Here is an 11,997-nt window from a genome sequence, read left to right on the forward strand (position 1 = left end):
CTTTAGTATAGGTTGAGCCTAGTAACTTGCAAAGAGAAAAAAAAAAAAAAAAAAAAAAAAAAAAAAAGGTACAAGCCATAACAGATGATCAGGGTCAAAGGCTCTATTCTAGAATTGCAAGCATATCTCCTGGTACAAACAAGGGTGTTTGGGGCCTGGGCATGTCACTTGAGCGCCTAGGGAATTATATATTACTGTCATTGGGACGCTACGGTCCTCTGACCCTTTTTCTAGAACCATCTGTATCACATATTGAGGGTGGAAGCTGTGATCAACTGCTAAATTGTTTTGATGTGACAGTTCCCTCTTTCTGGTGTCCTGTTATCTGATACATTAGTCCTCATCACAGGCAGCCAGTTCAATTCAAGGTAAAGCTGTGTGAAATCACAAACTCAGTTCCATGGTGCTGTGGGCAGAACTGTGGCGCGGTCTCCAGCGTTACCTTGTCCACCCCTGAGCCACTCCCTGCCTGATGGACAGAGAAAGAGCATTTCCATCAGCCCAAAAGATGCCCTGGGCCTCTTTTAACATACATTTCATTAGTGCATATTAAGTTTTTAAAGTGTAGGGATTCATTGTGGCATTTCACACATGATCCATTTTACACTGACTTTTCTATAGGGTGAGAGCTAGAGATCTAGTTTCAAGATTCCATCTATAGATACCCAGTTTTCCCAGCACAGTTAGTTAAGGAGCCCGTCTTTTCTCCAGTGCATATTTTGGGCTCCTTTATATTCTAGTGTCCTCTTCAATTTCTTTGTTCAGTGTTTTGTAATTTTTGATGCAGAGTTCTTTCACCTACTGATTAGGTTGATACTTAGGTATGTTTTTAAACTATTGTGAATTGAATTATTTTCCTGACTTCTTTCTCAGCCTATTCATTATTGATGTATAAAAATCTATTGACTTTTTTTTTTTTTTTTTTTTTTTAGGTAGCGTCTTGCTATGCAGTTCATGCTGGCCTTGATCTCACTTTGTAGCCCAGGCTGGCCTCGAACTTGTGGCAGTCCTCTTGCAGCATCCCAAGTGCTGGGATTACAAGTGTGTGCCACCACACTAAGCAATACTATTGATTTTTTTAGTGTTGATTTTGTATCCTAACACTTTGCTCAATTTGTTTATCGGATCTAAACATCTTTTTGTGGAGTCTCTAGGGTTTCCTTAGTATACGATATATATTCTATGAATAAGAATAATGTATCTTATTTTATCCTTTTTATTTCTTTCTCTTATCTAATTGCTCAGCTAAAATTTCAAGCACTGTGTTGAATAAGAGTGGTGAGAATGGGCATCCTTGCCTCATTCTTGATTTTATAGAAAATGCTTTCAGTTTTTCCCATTCAGTATCATGGTAGCTATAGGTTTGTGATACATGCCTTTATTATGTTGAGGTATAATCCTCTGCACCTAGTTTCTTAGGGCTTTTATTGTGAAGGGATACTGAATTGTATCAAATGCTTTTTCAGTATCAGTTGAGATGATCGTGCAGTTCTTGTCCTTGATTCTATTTATTTTGTGTGCTGTATTTATTGATTTGCATATGTTAGAGCATCCTTTCATTCTTGAAATGAAAACAATTTGATCAGGGTGCTATTTTTTTCAATATGTTGTTGCATTCAGTCAGCAAGTTTTTTGATATATGTTTATACACATTCATTTTGTGAGGTAGGTTCTTGCTGTGTAGTGCAGGCTAGCCTTGAACTCACTGTGTAGCACCAGGCTGGCCTCAAACTTGAGGCAATCCTTCTGCCTCAGCCTCCCAAATGCTAGGATTATAGGCATGTGCCACCACGCCTGGTTACAAGTTTTTTGTTTTTTTTTTTTGGTTTTGGTTTTGGTTTTTCTCCGGTACCGGGAACCAAGCTCATGACCTTGTGCTTGCCAGGCAGGCGCTTTGCTGCTGAGCTAAATCCCCAGCCCCTACAAGTATTATTTTTAAAGGATTTTTGCAATTATGTTCATCAAGGATATTGGTCTAAAGTTTCCATTTTCTGTTGTGTTCTTATCTAGTTTGAGGTCAGGGTGATCTTGCCCTCATAAAGTGAGTTGGGAAGAGTTCCTTCCCTTTCTATTGCATGCAGTAGTTTGAGAAGCGTTGGCGTTAGTTCTTCTTTAAAGGTCCGGTAAGAGCAGTAGTGACTCTGTCTGATGCTGGGCTCTGTTGGGGAGTTTTTTTGTACTTCGGTCTCATTGCTTGCTATTGATCTACTTAGGTTTTTATATTCTTGTGAATCAATTTTGTGATATACATTTATACACATTCATTTTTTCCTAGATTCCAATTTATTGGAATATAGGTTTTCAAAATAGCCATTAACAATCCTCTGGATTTCAGTGTTATTTGTTGCAATAGCTCTTTTTCATATCTTATTGTATGGATTTGACTTTTCTCTCTCTTTTGATTAGTTTGGTTAAGAGTTTATCAGTCTCGTTTATCTTTTCAAAGAACCAACTCTTCATTGATCTTTTAAATCCCTATTTCACTAATTTCAGCTGTGGTCTTTATTCTTTTCTGTCCTACTGTTGAGTTTATATTTAATTTCTTTGTTTTTCTGAGATCTCAAGATGCATCATTAGGTTATTCATTTGAGATCTCTGATCTTTTTTTTAATGTAGGAACTAATAGTTATAAACTTTTCTCTTGGGACTGTTTTTGCTGTATCCCAGAGATTCTAATATATTGTGTTCCTGTCTTCATTTTTTTTTTTTTTTTTTGGTTTTTCTCTGGTGCCGGGAATCAAACTCATGACCTTGCACTTGCCAAGCAAGTGCTGTGCCACTGAGCTAAATCCCCAGCCCCCTGTCTTCATTTGATTTTATGACTTTAAATTTTCCCTTTGATTTCTCCAATGAACCATTGATCATTCAAAAGTGAATTGTTCAGGGCCAGGGCTATAGCTCAGCAGCACAAGCACCTGCCTGGCAAGCGCAAGGTCCTGAGTTCGATTCCCGGTACTAAAAAAAAAGTGAATTGTTCAATCTCTGTGTGTTTGTACAGTTTCTTAGGTTTCTTTCTGTTGACTTCTAGTTTCATTCCATTATGATCTGAAAAGATACAAGAAATTATTTCAATTGTTTGTATTTTTAAGACTGATTTATGGCTTAAAATATGATTTATGTTGCAGAAAGTTGCATGAGCTGTTGAAAAGAATGTATATTCTGCAGCTGTTGAGTAGAATGTTCTGTGATGTCTGCTATGTCCTTTTGAGCTATAATGCAGTTTAACTTTGATGTCTGTATGCTGATTTGGAGGGTCTGGGTGCCATATCTGTTGGTGAGAGTGAAGTATTAAAGTCACCCTCTACAATTGTATTGAGGTCTACCTGTCCCTTCATGAAGAGTAGTGTTTGTTTTATGAAATTTGGTGCAGTGAAGTTCAATGTGTCTATATGTACAGTTATATCTCCTGGGCGGATTGTTCTCTTTATCAGTAAGTGGTGGCCTTTGTTTCTTCTGGCTTAATTTAGGGTTGAGTCTGTTTGTTGGACGTGAGTAGAGCTACTTCTGCTCGCTTTTACATTCCATTTGCATGGAATACTGTTTTCCCATCCTTTCACTTTCATCACTGTACATATATGTCTTTGTTGGTGATGTGTGTTTCTTGCAGCCAGCAAGCAGTTGGGTCTTTTATTTTAATTCTAGTCTGTATCTTTAAATTGGAGAGCTGAGACCATTTATATTCAGAACTAGTATAAGAAGTATGTATTGCTTCCTGTCATAGTGTTTTTGTACCTTTTGATCTCTTCCCAGTTCTCATTTCCTTCTGTACTCCGTCTTCTGTATGCGGTATTCCTTCGTGTTTTTCTTCGGTGTTGGCCTAGTGGTTCTGACTTTCTTTAGTTTATGGCTGCCTTGGGAGATCTGTATTTCTCCTTCCATTTTGAAGGTAACTTTACTGGATAGAGTCATCTAGGTTGGCAGTTATTTCCTTTCAGGTTGGAAATGTGTCATTCCAAAGCCTCCTGGCCTTTGAAGTTTCTGCTAAAAAATCTGCAATCATTCTGAGGCATTTGTTTTTATAATAATGTTTCTGCCATTTTTCTCTCCCTGCTTTCAATATCCTTTCCTTGCTCTGAGCTCATGGCATTTTAACTACAATGTGACAGGGGTGGGTTCTTCTCTTCCTGTCTTGGGTTCTAAATGCTTCCTGCACCTGGATGTCCAAATCTTTCCTGAGATTTGGGAAAGTTTCTGTTATTATTTTACTGAATAGATTTTCCATGCCTTTCATCTATACCTCAGTACCTCCTCTATAGCAAAAATTCATGCTTTGTCTTTTGTGTCCTAGAGTTCTTGACTATTTTGTTCATGACTTGTTTTTTTAAATTACTATTTGAATGTAATAATTCATCACCCTTGTCCTTAATCCCCAGCTCCAGACTCCGTCACCATTGCCTCCTGTGTCAGTGCCTCAGGGGGCTATGGGCTCATCCTGACCTGGTCCTGCCCCTCTGGCGGGTATGATGGCTTTGAGCTGGAGGTGGGTCGGCAGCAGGACTCCCAGGACAGATCTTCATGCCAGAGTAAAGTGTTCCTGTCGGGCCTTGGGCCGGCTCGGTCCTACGCAGTCACCGTCACGACCATCTGGAGCGGGCTGAGGACCAAGTCTGCCTCGGTGACCTGCTACACTGAGAATGTGGGTGAGCAGAGCCCAGGCGGGGCTGAGCGGAGGGAGAGCCGGCCTCTGTGGGCTGGAGTCCCTGGGCCTTTTGGGGGTCTGTTTGCCTAATGACAGCTTTCTGAGATGTAATACATGGGACATATTGTCCAGCACTTTACACTCGTGCTACACACAGTGATTGACTCAGCTTGGGGATCCACCCACATTAATGGTGCAGTTCAGTGACGTTTAGTACATTCTCAACATTGTACAACTATCACCACTATCAATTTTAGAGCATTTGATTACTCCAGGAAGAAAACTCACCCCGTTTCATCATCACTCCTTAATTCCCCATTCCCATCCTCCTGCCCTGGACAGTCTCTAATTTCACGAATAAGTGCTTTCTCCCTTTTCACTGCAGAGTAGTATTTCATGGTGTGGACATACCACATTTTATTTATCCATTCATTGGTTAACAAATTAGTGGTATCATTTCCACTTTGGGACTGTATGGATTAATACTGATATGAACATTTGTGTACAAGTTTTTGTGTGAACATATGTTTTTATTTTTCTTGGGCATATACCCAAGAGTAGAATTGCTGGGTCACATGGTAACTCTGGCTGTTTGCAAAAACAAAACAAAACAAAACAAAACAAAAAACAAACAAGACAAAACTCTGGCTGTTTGCCAGATTTTTACCTAATGTGGCCGTACCATTTATCAGTGGGGTACTTGAAGAGCTTTGGAGTTTGACTTTGGAAAGTTCTGGCCATGTACCTCAGCTGAAGACCCCACTTTGCCCCATGTATCCCCTCCCAGGAAGCAGAGCCTCTTGGAACACTGTCTCCAGCGTGGAGAGACGGGGGAGGCTGTGGCAGCATGAGTGGGTGCTCCCCACCACGCCTGGCCAGGCTCTGTGACTTGGGGTGGCTCTGTCCCTGAGAGGACCGTCTTTCATCTGATGCTGTAGGATTCGGCCAGGCGCTGCTGGGGCCTGTTGAGCAGCAGCTGCCCCGAGCAGCCCTGCCCTCCATGGCTGACGGAGCTGGGCCGAGGGCTCAATCCATCCTGCAGCAGGGATGAGGATCACTGTCCAGGCTGAGGAAGGCAGAGCCGCGGCAGCCCCGGGCGTTCAGATCAGGCCCGGGAACCTGCGCAGGGAAAGTCGGGGAGACAGGGCTTTGTCCAGAGACTTCCCTGACCCTCTCGGCCTCAGCGTCTTCCGTGTACAGCACTGGTGAGGCTGGAGCCAGCGGGTCAGGAGACCAGGCCTGGCGTCTAAGGCACCCTGCTCCTCCCCAGGCGTCATTGCTGGAGCCGTTGTGGGCGTCCTCCTGATCCTCCTCCTCGCGGGCCTGCTGGTTTTGTTCCTGAAGAAGAGGTGAGACTTGGTACAGTGCGGGGCTGGCGGGCAACCAAGAGGTTCCGCAAAGAAGCCTGTGGTCTCTCCCTCACCTCCCGCCATCCTTCCCAGGAACAGGAAGCAGCGGAAGCAGGAAGCACCGCAGGAACTGGACTTCAGGTGAGCAGAGGCCTGGGGAGCTTGGGACAGTCGTGTTGGGCAGTCCGTGTGTTTGCTGGTCTCTGGACAGGGCAGAGGGCTGGTCCAGGGCTCGCATGCCCCAGCTGGTGCCTGGAGTCAGGTCCTGCCTTGGCCGGGACATCCGCTCATTCATTCATCCATCCATTCATTCATCCATCAGCTATCAACTGAGCACTGAAATCTGCTGGGCACTCTCCTAGGAAACAGTAAGAGAGATTCTTGCCCTTGGGAAGCTTGTGTTCTAGTACAAGAGGACATTACTGAATACGGATTAGGAGATGTGTTTGGAGACAAAGCTAGAGCAGAAGATAGGGAGGGAGATGAACACTGTAGCAGGGTCCTGTCATCCCAGCATCCAGAGGCTGAGACAGGAAGATCTTGAGTTTGAAGCCAGCCTAGTATATATAGCAAGTTAGAGGCAGTCTGAGCTATGTCGTGAGAACCTGTCTCAGAAAAATCAATCATCAGAAAAAAAAAAAAAAATCAATCATCAGTCAATCAAATAAGAGGCCTAAGATGTTAGTTGACCTGGAGGCTGTGAGGAGTCCTGGCACCATGGGGAAGGCACTGCGGGAAGAAGCCAGCCATGCAAAGGCCCTGGGGCAGTCAGTGGCAAGGGTGCTGGGGCGTTGGGCACACTGGGCAGCTTGGAGACAGAACAGAGGAAGAGGCTGTCAGGAAGTGAGCCTGAGGAGCGCCAGTGTGACCAGGTCAGGCAGAGCCTGCGGGTGGAGGCAAGGAGCGTGGGTTTAGTCCGACGCGGAGACTTGGGAGGTTTGGGGGAGCCTGGCGATACAGCCCAGCATGGTGAAGAAGCAGAGACGGGGACCCAAGGAGAGATCGACAGTACCCCGCTGAGGGCTGGTGCCGTCTTGGACTGGGGATGGTACAGGGGGCTGGATTTCAGAAAGCTCCTGCTGGACAGTAGGCACGGGATGTGGGCTGGGCGGGCTCGGGATGACTCCAGGGAGCGGCAAGCACAGGGAGCCCTGGTGTGCGCTGGGCGCAGGGTTAGGAGGAAGTCGAAGGCACTGGGGTGTGCCTTGCCCTGGGACAGCGCGGGCTGGACACGGCTCTGTGTTCCAGGGAGCTTGGAGCAGACGCCGCTGAGCTCAGGCTGCTCGGTAGCTTAGGCCAAGGCCCGTACATTAGGTGGAGGGCGGGGTGGGGGCAGTGTAGGGAGAGCCCAGGCATGAGAGGCGAGCACCAAAGGGCCAGCTGAAGACCAAGGCCCGGGCTTCAGACCCGGACGTGCGTGGCAGAACAGCACGGTGTGGGCAGAGGTGAGGTCCCGTTTCCTCTTCACTGTGGGATCTGTCCTCGCCAGCATCCCCAGCAGAGCAGACCGCCTCACCCCGGGCCACAGGCTGCAGATAGCGCCGACTACATACTATTGCACGGAGCTGGCCCCACCTCTGATATGTTGAGTGTTCGCTACCAGCAACTTCAATGCACAAGTCTGAGCTGGCATGGTGGTGCAAGTCGGTAACCCAGAATTCTGGGAGGCTGAGGCAGGAGGATGACGAGTTTGAGCCCAGCCTTGTCAACTTAGTGACTTAGCAAAACCCTGTTTTGAAACAAACAAACAAAAAATTTAAAAAGGTTGGGCACTGGGTGTGGAGATGCACACCTGTAATCCCAGTACTCAGGAGGCTGAGGCAGAAAGATCATCAGGAGTCAGAGGTCAGCCTGGGGTATATAATGAGTTCAAGGCCAGCCTGAACTGCATAGTGAGACCTTGTCTCAAAAAGACCAAAAAAACCCCACTAAAGTTAGGGATATAGCTCATTTTAAAGGTCCTTGGTGCAATCCCCAGTTTCCTCTCCAAAAAAAAAAAAACAAAAAAACAAAAAAAACTGTTAAGCCAGGCGTGCTGGTGCACCCCTGTAATCCCAGCACTTGGGAGGCTGAGGCAGAAGGACCATTGTGAGTTCAAGGCCAGCCTGGGCTCCAAAGTGAGCTCAAGGCCAGCCTGAACTGCATAGTGAGACCCTGTCTCAAAAAGACAAAAAAAGAAAGAAAGAAAAAAAAACCCTGTGTTTCGATATCTTAGTGTCAGGACCTCCCCAGGACACCCAGGCTTTGGGTGGTAAAACAGTTCCAAAGTCTAGGAGACCTGGACGTAGGAACCGGTGACAGAGATTCTGTCCAAAATCACTGTTCAGATAGAGAAAGCAAAGCTACAGCCAAGGACAAAAGCCTAGGAGATAATCCCTGCACTTGGGAGGCTGAGGCAGGAGGATCACTGTGAGTTTGAAGATAGTGGGAGGCACCTGCCATGGGAAAGATGGTTGGTCACAGCGAAAGGGCCAGGCAGTGGGGAGGGAGGTGCAGAGCCGTAGGCCAAGGCTTTCCTCGGTTTCTGTGGCACAAACACTGGGGCAGGTGTGTGGGCTCGGGGAGGGAGGTGAGGACTCCGGTGTCTGGTGCCTGGCAGGGGCAGCCAGCTTGTTCAAGGGGAGGGAGCCCAGCATGCCTCCAAGCTGAAGGCAGAGGGAGAGGAGAGTCTTTTAAATTACTGCTGAGGGGCTGGGGATTTAGCTCAGTGGCACAGTGCCTGCCTGGCAAGCGCGAGGTCGTGAGCTCAATTCCTGGTACCAGAAAACAAAACAAAACAAAACAAGTAAATTACTGAATGGGATGGCACACGCCTGTAATCCCAGCTACTCAGGAGGCTGAAGCAGGAGGATCACAAGTTCAAGCCCAGCTCCTTAGCCATTTTTATTTTATTTTTTGGCACTGGGAATTGAACTCAGGACCTTGCGCTTGCAGGCAGGTGCTTGTGTCGCTGAGCTACATCCCTGGCCCACCTTAGCCATTTTAGAGTTTGCCACACAGCAGGGTAAAGTATATCACTTTGCAGCTGTCACAGTCACTCATCTCCAGGGCTCTTTTCATCTTGCAAAACTCTCTGTCCACTAGGTAATACTCCCCTTGCCCCGGCAACCGCCGTCTCCCTTTCTGTCTCTTGAATTTGACTCCCAGAAGTCCCTCAAATAAGTGCAGTTATGCATCATCTTGTGTGTGTGTGTGTGTGTGTGTGTGTGTGTGTTTGCTTAGTTTGCTTAGCACAATGCTGTAGCATGTGTCAGCATTTCCTTCCTTTTCATGGCTGAGTAATATTCCACTGTGTGGCTGGACCCCATTTTCTTTATCCATTTATCTGTGAATAGAGGCTCGGGCTACTTCCCTCTTGGGGCTGTTGTGAGTAATGCTGCAGAGCCCACAGGTGCACAAGCACCTCCCTGAGTCCCTCTCATTGCTGTGGGGTGTACGACCTGCAGTGGCATTGCAGGATCAGAACCACCCTTTCTTTACAAGAGCGTAGGATGAAGGGGTTCTAATCTTCGCTCCCTTCTCCCCGACAGCTTCCCAGGGGCCATCCTGGCCAAAGACTTCGCTGACTACGTCAGGGGAAACGAGAAGGACAGCAACCGTGGCTTTGCGGACGAGTACCAGGTGGGCGCCCGCCGCGCGTCCCGCCTGGCCCTGCTCACGCCCGCAGCCCCGCGCGGCCCCCTGCGCTCTCGCGGTCCCCAGGCGCCCTCTGCGCTCCCAGGGTGGCGGCCTTCCCCCTATGCAGCTGCGCAGGGCGCGCTGGGGCCCTGGAGAAAGACCCGCGCTCCTTCCGCAGCGTCTGTGCCTGGAGGGCGAGGGCCAGCCGCAGGTGGTGGCCTCGGCCCCGGAGAACAAGGCCAAGAACCGCTACCGGAACGTGCTGCCCTGTGAGTCCCGGCCCGTGCCTGTCCTGTCCACGCCCAGGTCCCTGCCCTCCGCCGCCCCCGGCCGCCCCGCGCCCCTCACCGCTCTGCCTGCTCCTAGACGACTGGTCCCGGGTGCCGCTGCAGCCGCTCCAGGACGAGCCGGGCTCTGACTACATCAACGCCAGCTTCATGCCTGTGAGGTCGGGTCGGGCGGGAGGAGGCTGGGCCGGGACGCGGGCCGGGGCTCTCCTGGGCCCGACACGCCCGCCTTCCTCTGCCAGGGCCTCGGGAGCCCCCGGGAGTTCATCGCGGCCCAGGGCCCCCTGCCGCAGACCGTGCGCGACTTCTGGCGCCTGGTGTGGGAGCAGCAGAGCCGCACCGTGGTGATGCTCACCAACTGCCTGGAGGCCGGCCGGGTGAGCCCCCATCCCGGCCGCCCGCCCACGGCCGCCCCGCCACGACCCGCGCCGGGCGGTGGAAGCAGGTGCCGGCCGGGGACAGCGTCTGTGTCACCCTGTGGCCGAGGCACCGCCGGGACACAGGGCCAGCCGCGTGCTCAGGGCGCCCCTCACCGCAGAGGCCGCCGGGGGTCCCTCCCCAGGCCGCCTCCAGACCCTTAGCGTCAGAGCTCCGGGTGGCATCTCCAGTGCCTGTGCTTCCAGGGCACACAAAGCTTCAGCAGGGGTGGAGCTGGTCTCAGGACTGAGGGGTCTGTTTCCTTTTTTTTTTTTGGTGCTGGGAATTGAACTCAGGGCCTCACCAGGCGCTGCACCCCTGAGCTACATCCCTGGGAAGGGTCTTTGCAGCTGGCATGAGCCTGCACCCAGCCACACACAGGTCCCTGCCCGGCGCCAGAGCAAGGTCTCCCCACGCGGAGCAGGAGACCGCGAGCACGGCGGCCTCCTGACAGCCCTGTGCTCTGCAGGTGAAGTGCGAACACTACTGGCCTCTGAACGCCCAGCCCTGCACCCACGGGCACCTGCAGGTGACCCTGGTGGACGAGGAGGTGACAGAGAACTGGGCGGTTCGGGACCTGCAGCTACTCCACGTGAGTCCCCGCCCCACACAGTGCTCCAGGGGTCCCAGGCCCCCAGGGGGGCCCCCAGGCCTGCAGGGGGTCCCCCAGGTCTCCCTGGGCCTACGCGCTCCCTCCTTCCAGATGGAGGAGCAGAAGACCCTGCCTGTGCGACAGTTCCATTACCTGTCCTGGCCGGACCACGGCGTGCCGCCCTCCCCGGACCCCTTGCTGGCTTTCTGGAAGACGCTGAGGCCGTGGCTGGACCAGACGGAGGAGGGAGGCCCGCCCATCGTGCACTGCAGGTGAGGCCAGCCCGCAGCCCTCCCGGGGACTCTGAGTGGTGGCCCGGGTCCCCGAACTACAGAGGAGGCGGGGGAGAGGCAGGAGGTGAGCGGGGCCGGCCAGGGCTCGGGACGCAGCTGAGGAGCCCAGCGCCGCCGAGGACCAGAGTCGAGGACGGAGATGCAAAGGGAAGGAAGCCGCCAGTGAGGAGCAGGGGGCGCCAGCCCGCGGACGGCTCCCTGCCCGCCTCCGCCTCAGCCGCCCCGGGATTTGTGCCGAGGTCTTCTGGGGCCAGGATGAGGAGAAGGGCTTCTCCTGGGTTTCTGTGTCCGCTGATACTGAGGGGATGTGTGCAGCAGTCTTGCTGGTCCTCAGCACCGCCTCATTGCAAAGGGCTCTCCTCCCACTTCGGAGGAGACCAAGTCAGGAAGTTTCAGTTCTTGGGTTCGAGGCCAGCAGCAAGTGCCAAGCTGGGGCTGGCTCCTCCCCAGTGTCCAGGGCGGCACCTCAGCAATCTGCTGCACTGTGTTGTGGGACCAGCCCCACCCCCAGCAGAACCCTCTGGAGACATCCCTGCACCCTGCGGTCCCTGTCCCCAGTTTAGTGCTGCAATAGTTAAAATGATTACCTTGCTATGTATGGTGGCAGATTCCTGTGATCCCAGCAGTCTGGGAAGCTGAGGCAGGAGGATTGCAAGTTCAAGGTTAGCGTTAGTGGTAGGGCGTGGTGGTGCCCACCTGTAATCCTAGTGTTTGGAAGGCTGAGGCAGGAGGATCACTGCAAGTTTGAGGCCAGCCTGGGCTACAAAGTAAGTTTAAGACCAGCCTGAACTGCATAGTGAGA

At 50.8% G+C, this 11,997-nt stretch overlaps 1 protein-coding gene across 4 annotated transcripts in view; it reads left to right on the plus strand.

Moving 5' to 3' along the window:
- Window positions 1-11,997, plus strand: part of Ptprh (protein tyrosine phosphatase, receptor type, H) — a 25,464-nt gene that overhangs the window by 11,540 nt on the left and 1,927 nt on the right. For all 4 annotated transcript variants that reach the window (XR_001232403.1, XM_013509245.1, XM_013509243.1 and 1 more), the window contains 9 exons: window positions 4,374-4,640; window positions 5,910-5,988; window positions 6,082-6,129; window positions 9,519-9,609; window positions 9,785-9,875; window positions 9,973-10,049; window positions 10,136-10,270; window positions 10,780-10,902; window positions 11,014-11,174. Coding sequence is in view for 3 of the 4 variants with exons in the window: in XM_013509245.1 (XP_013364699.1) it covers window positions 4,374-4,640; window positions 5,910-5,988; window positions 6,082-6,129; window positions 9,519-9,609; window positions 9,785-9,875; window positions 9,973-10,049; window positions 10,136-10,270; window positions 10,780-10,902; window positions 11,014-11,174 (1,072 nt within the window). In the remaining variant the exon portion in view is untranslated. The remainder of the gene's footprint in view (window positions 1-4,373; window positions 4,641-5,909; window positions 5,989-6,081; window positions 6,130-9,518; window positions 9,610-9,784; window positions 9,876-9,972; window positions 10,050-10,135; window positions 10,271-10,779; window positions 10,903-11,013; window positions 11,175-11,997) is intronic.

The sequence above is a fragment of the Chinchilla lanigera genome, unplaced genomic scaffold (genome assembly GCF_000276665.1).
Source record: "Chinchilla lanigera isolate Chin_1 unplaced genomic scaffold, ChiLan1.0 scaffold00166, whole genome shotgun sequence".
In the NCBI taxonomy this organism is placed as follows: domain Eukaryota; kingdom Metazoa; phylum Chordata; class Mammalia; order Rodentia; family Chinchillidae; genus Chinchilla; species Chinchilla lanigera.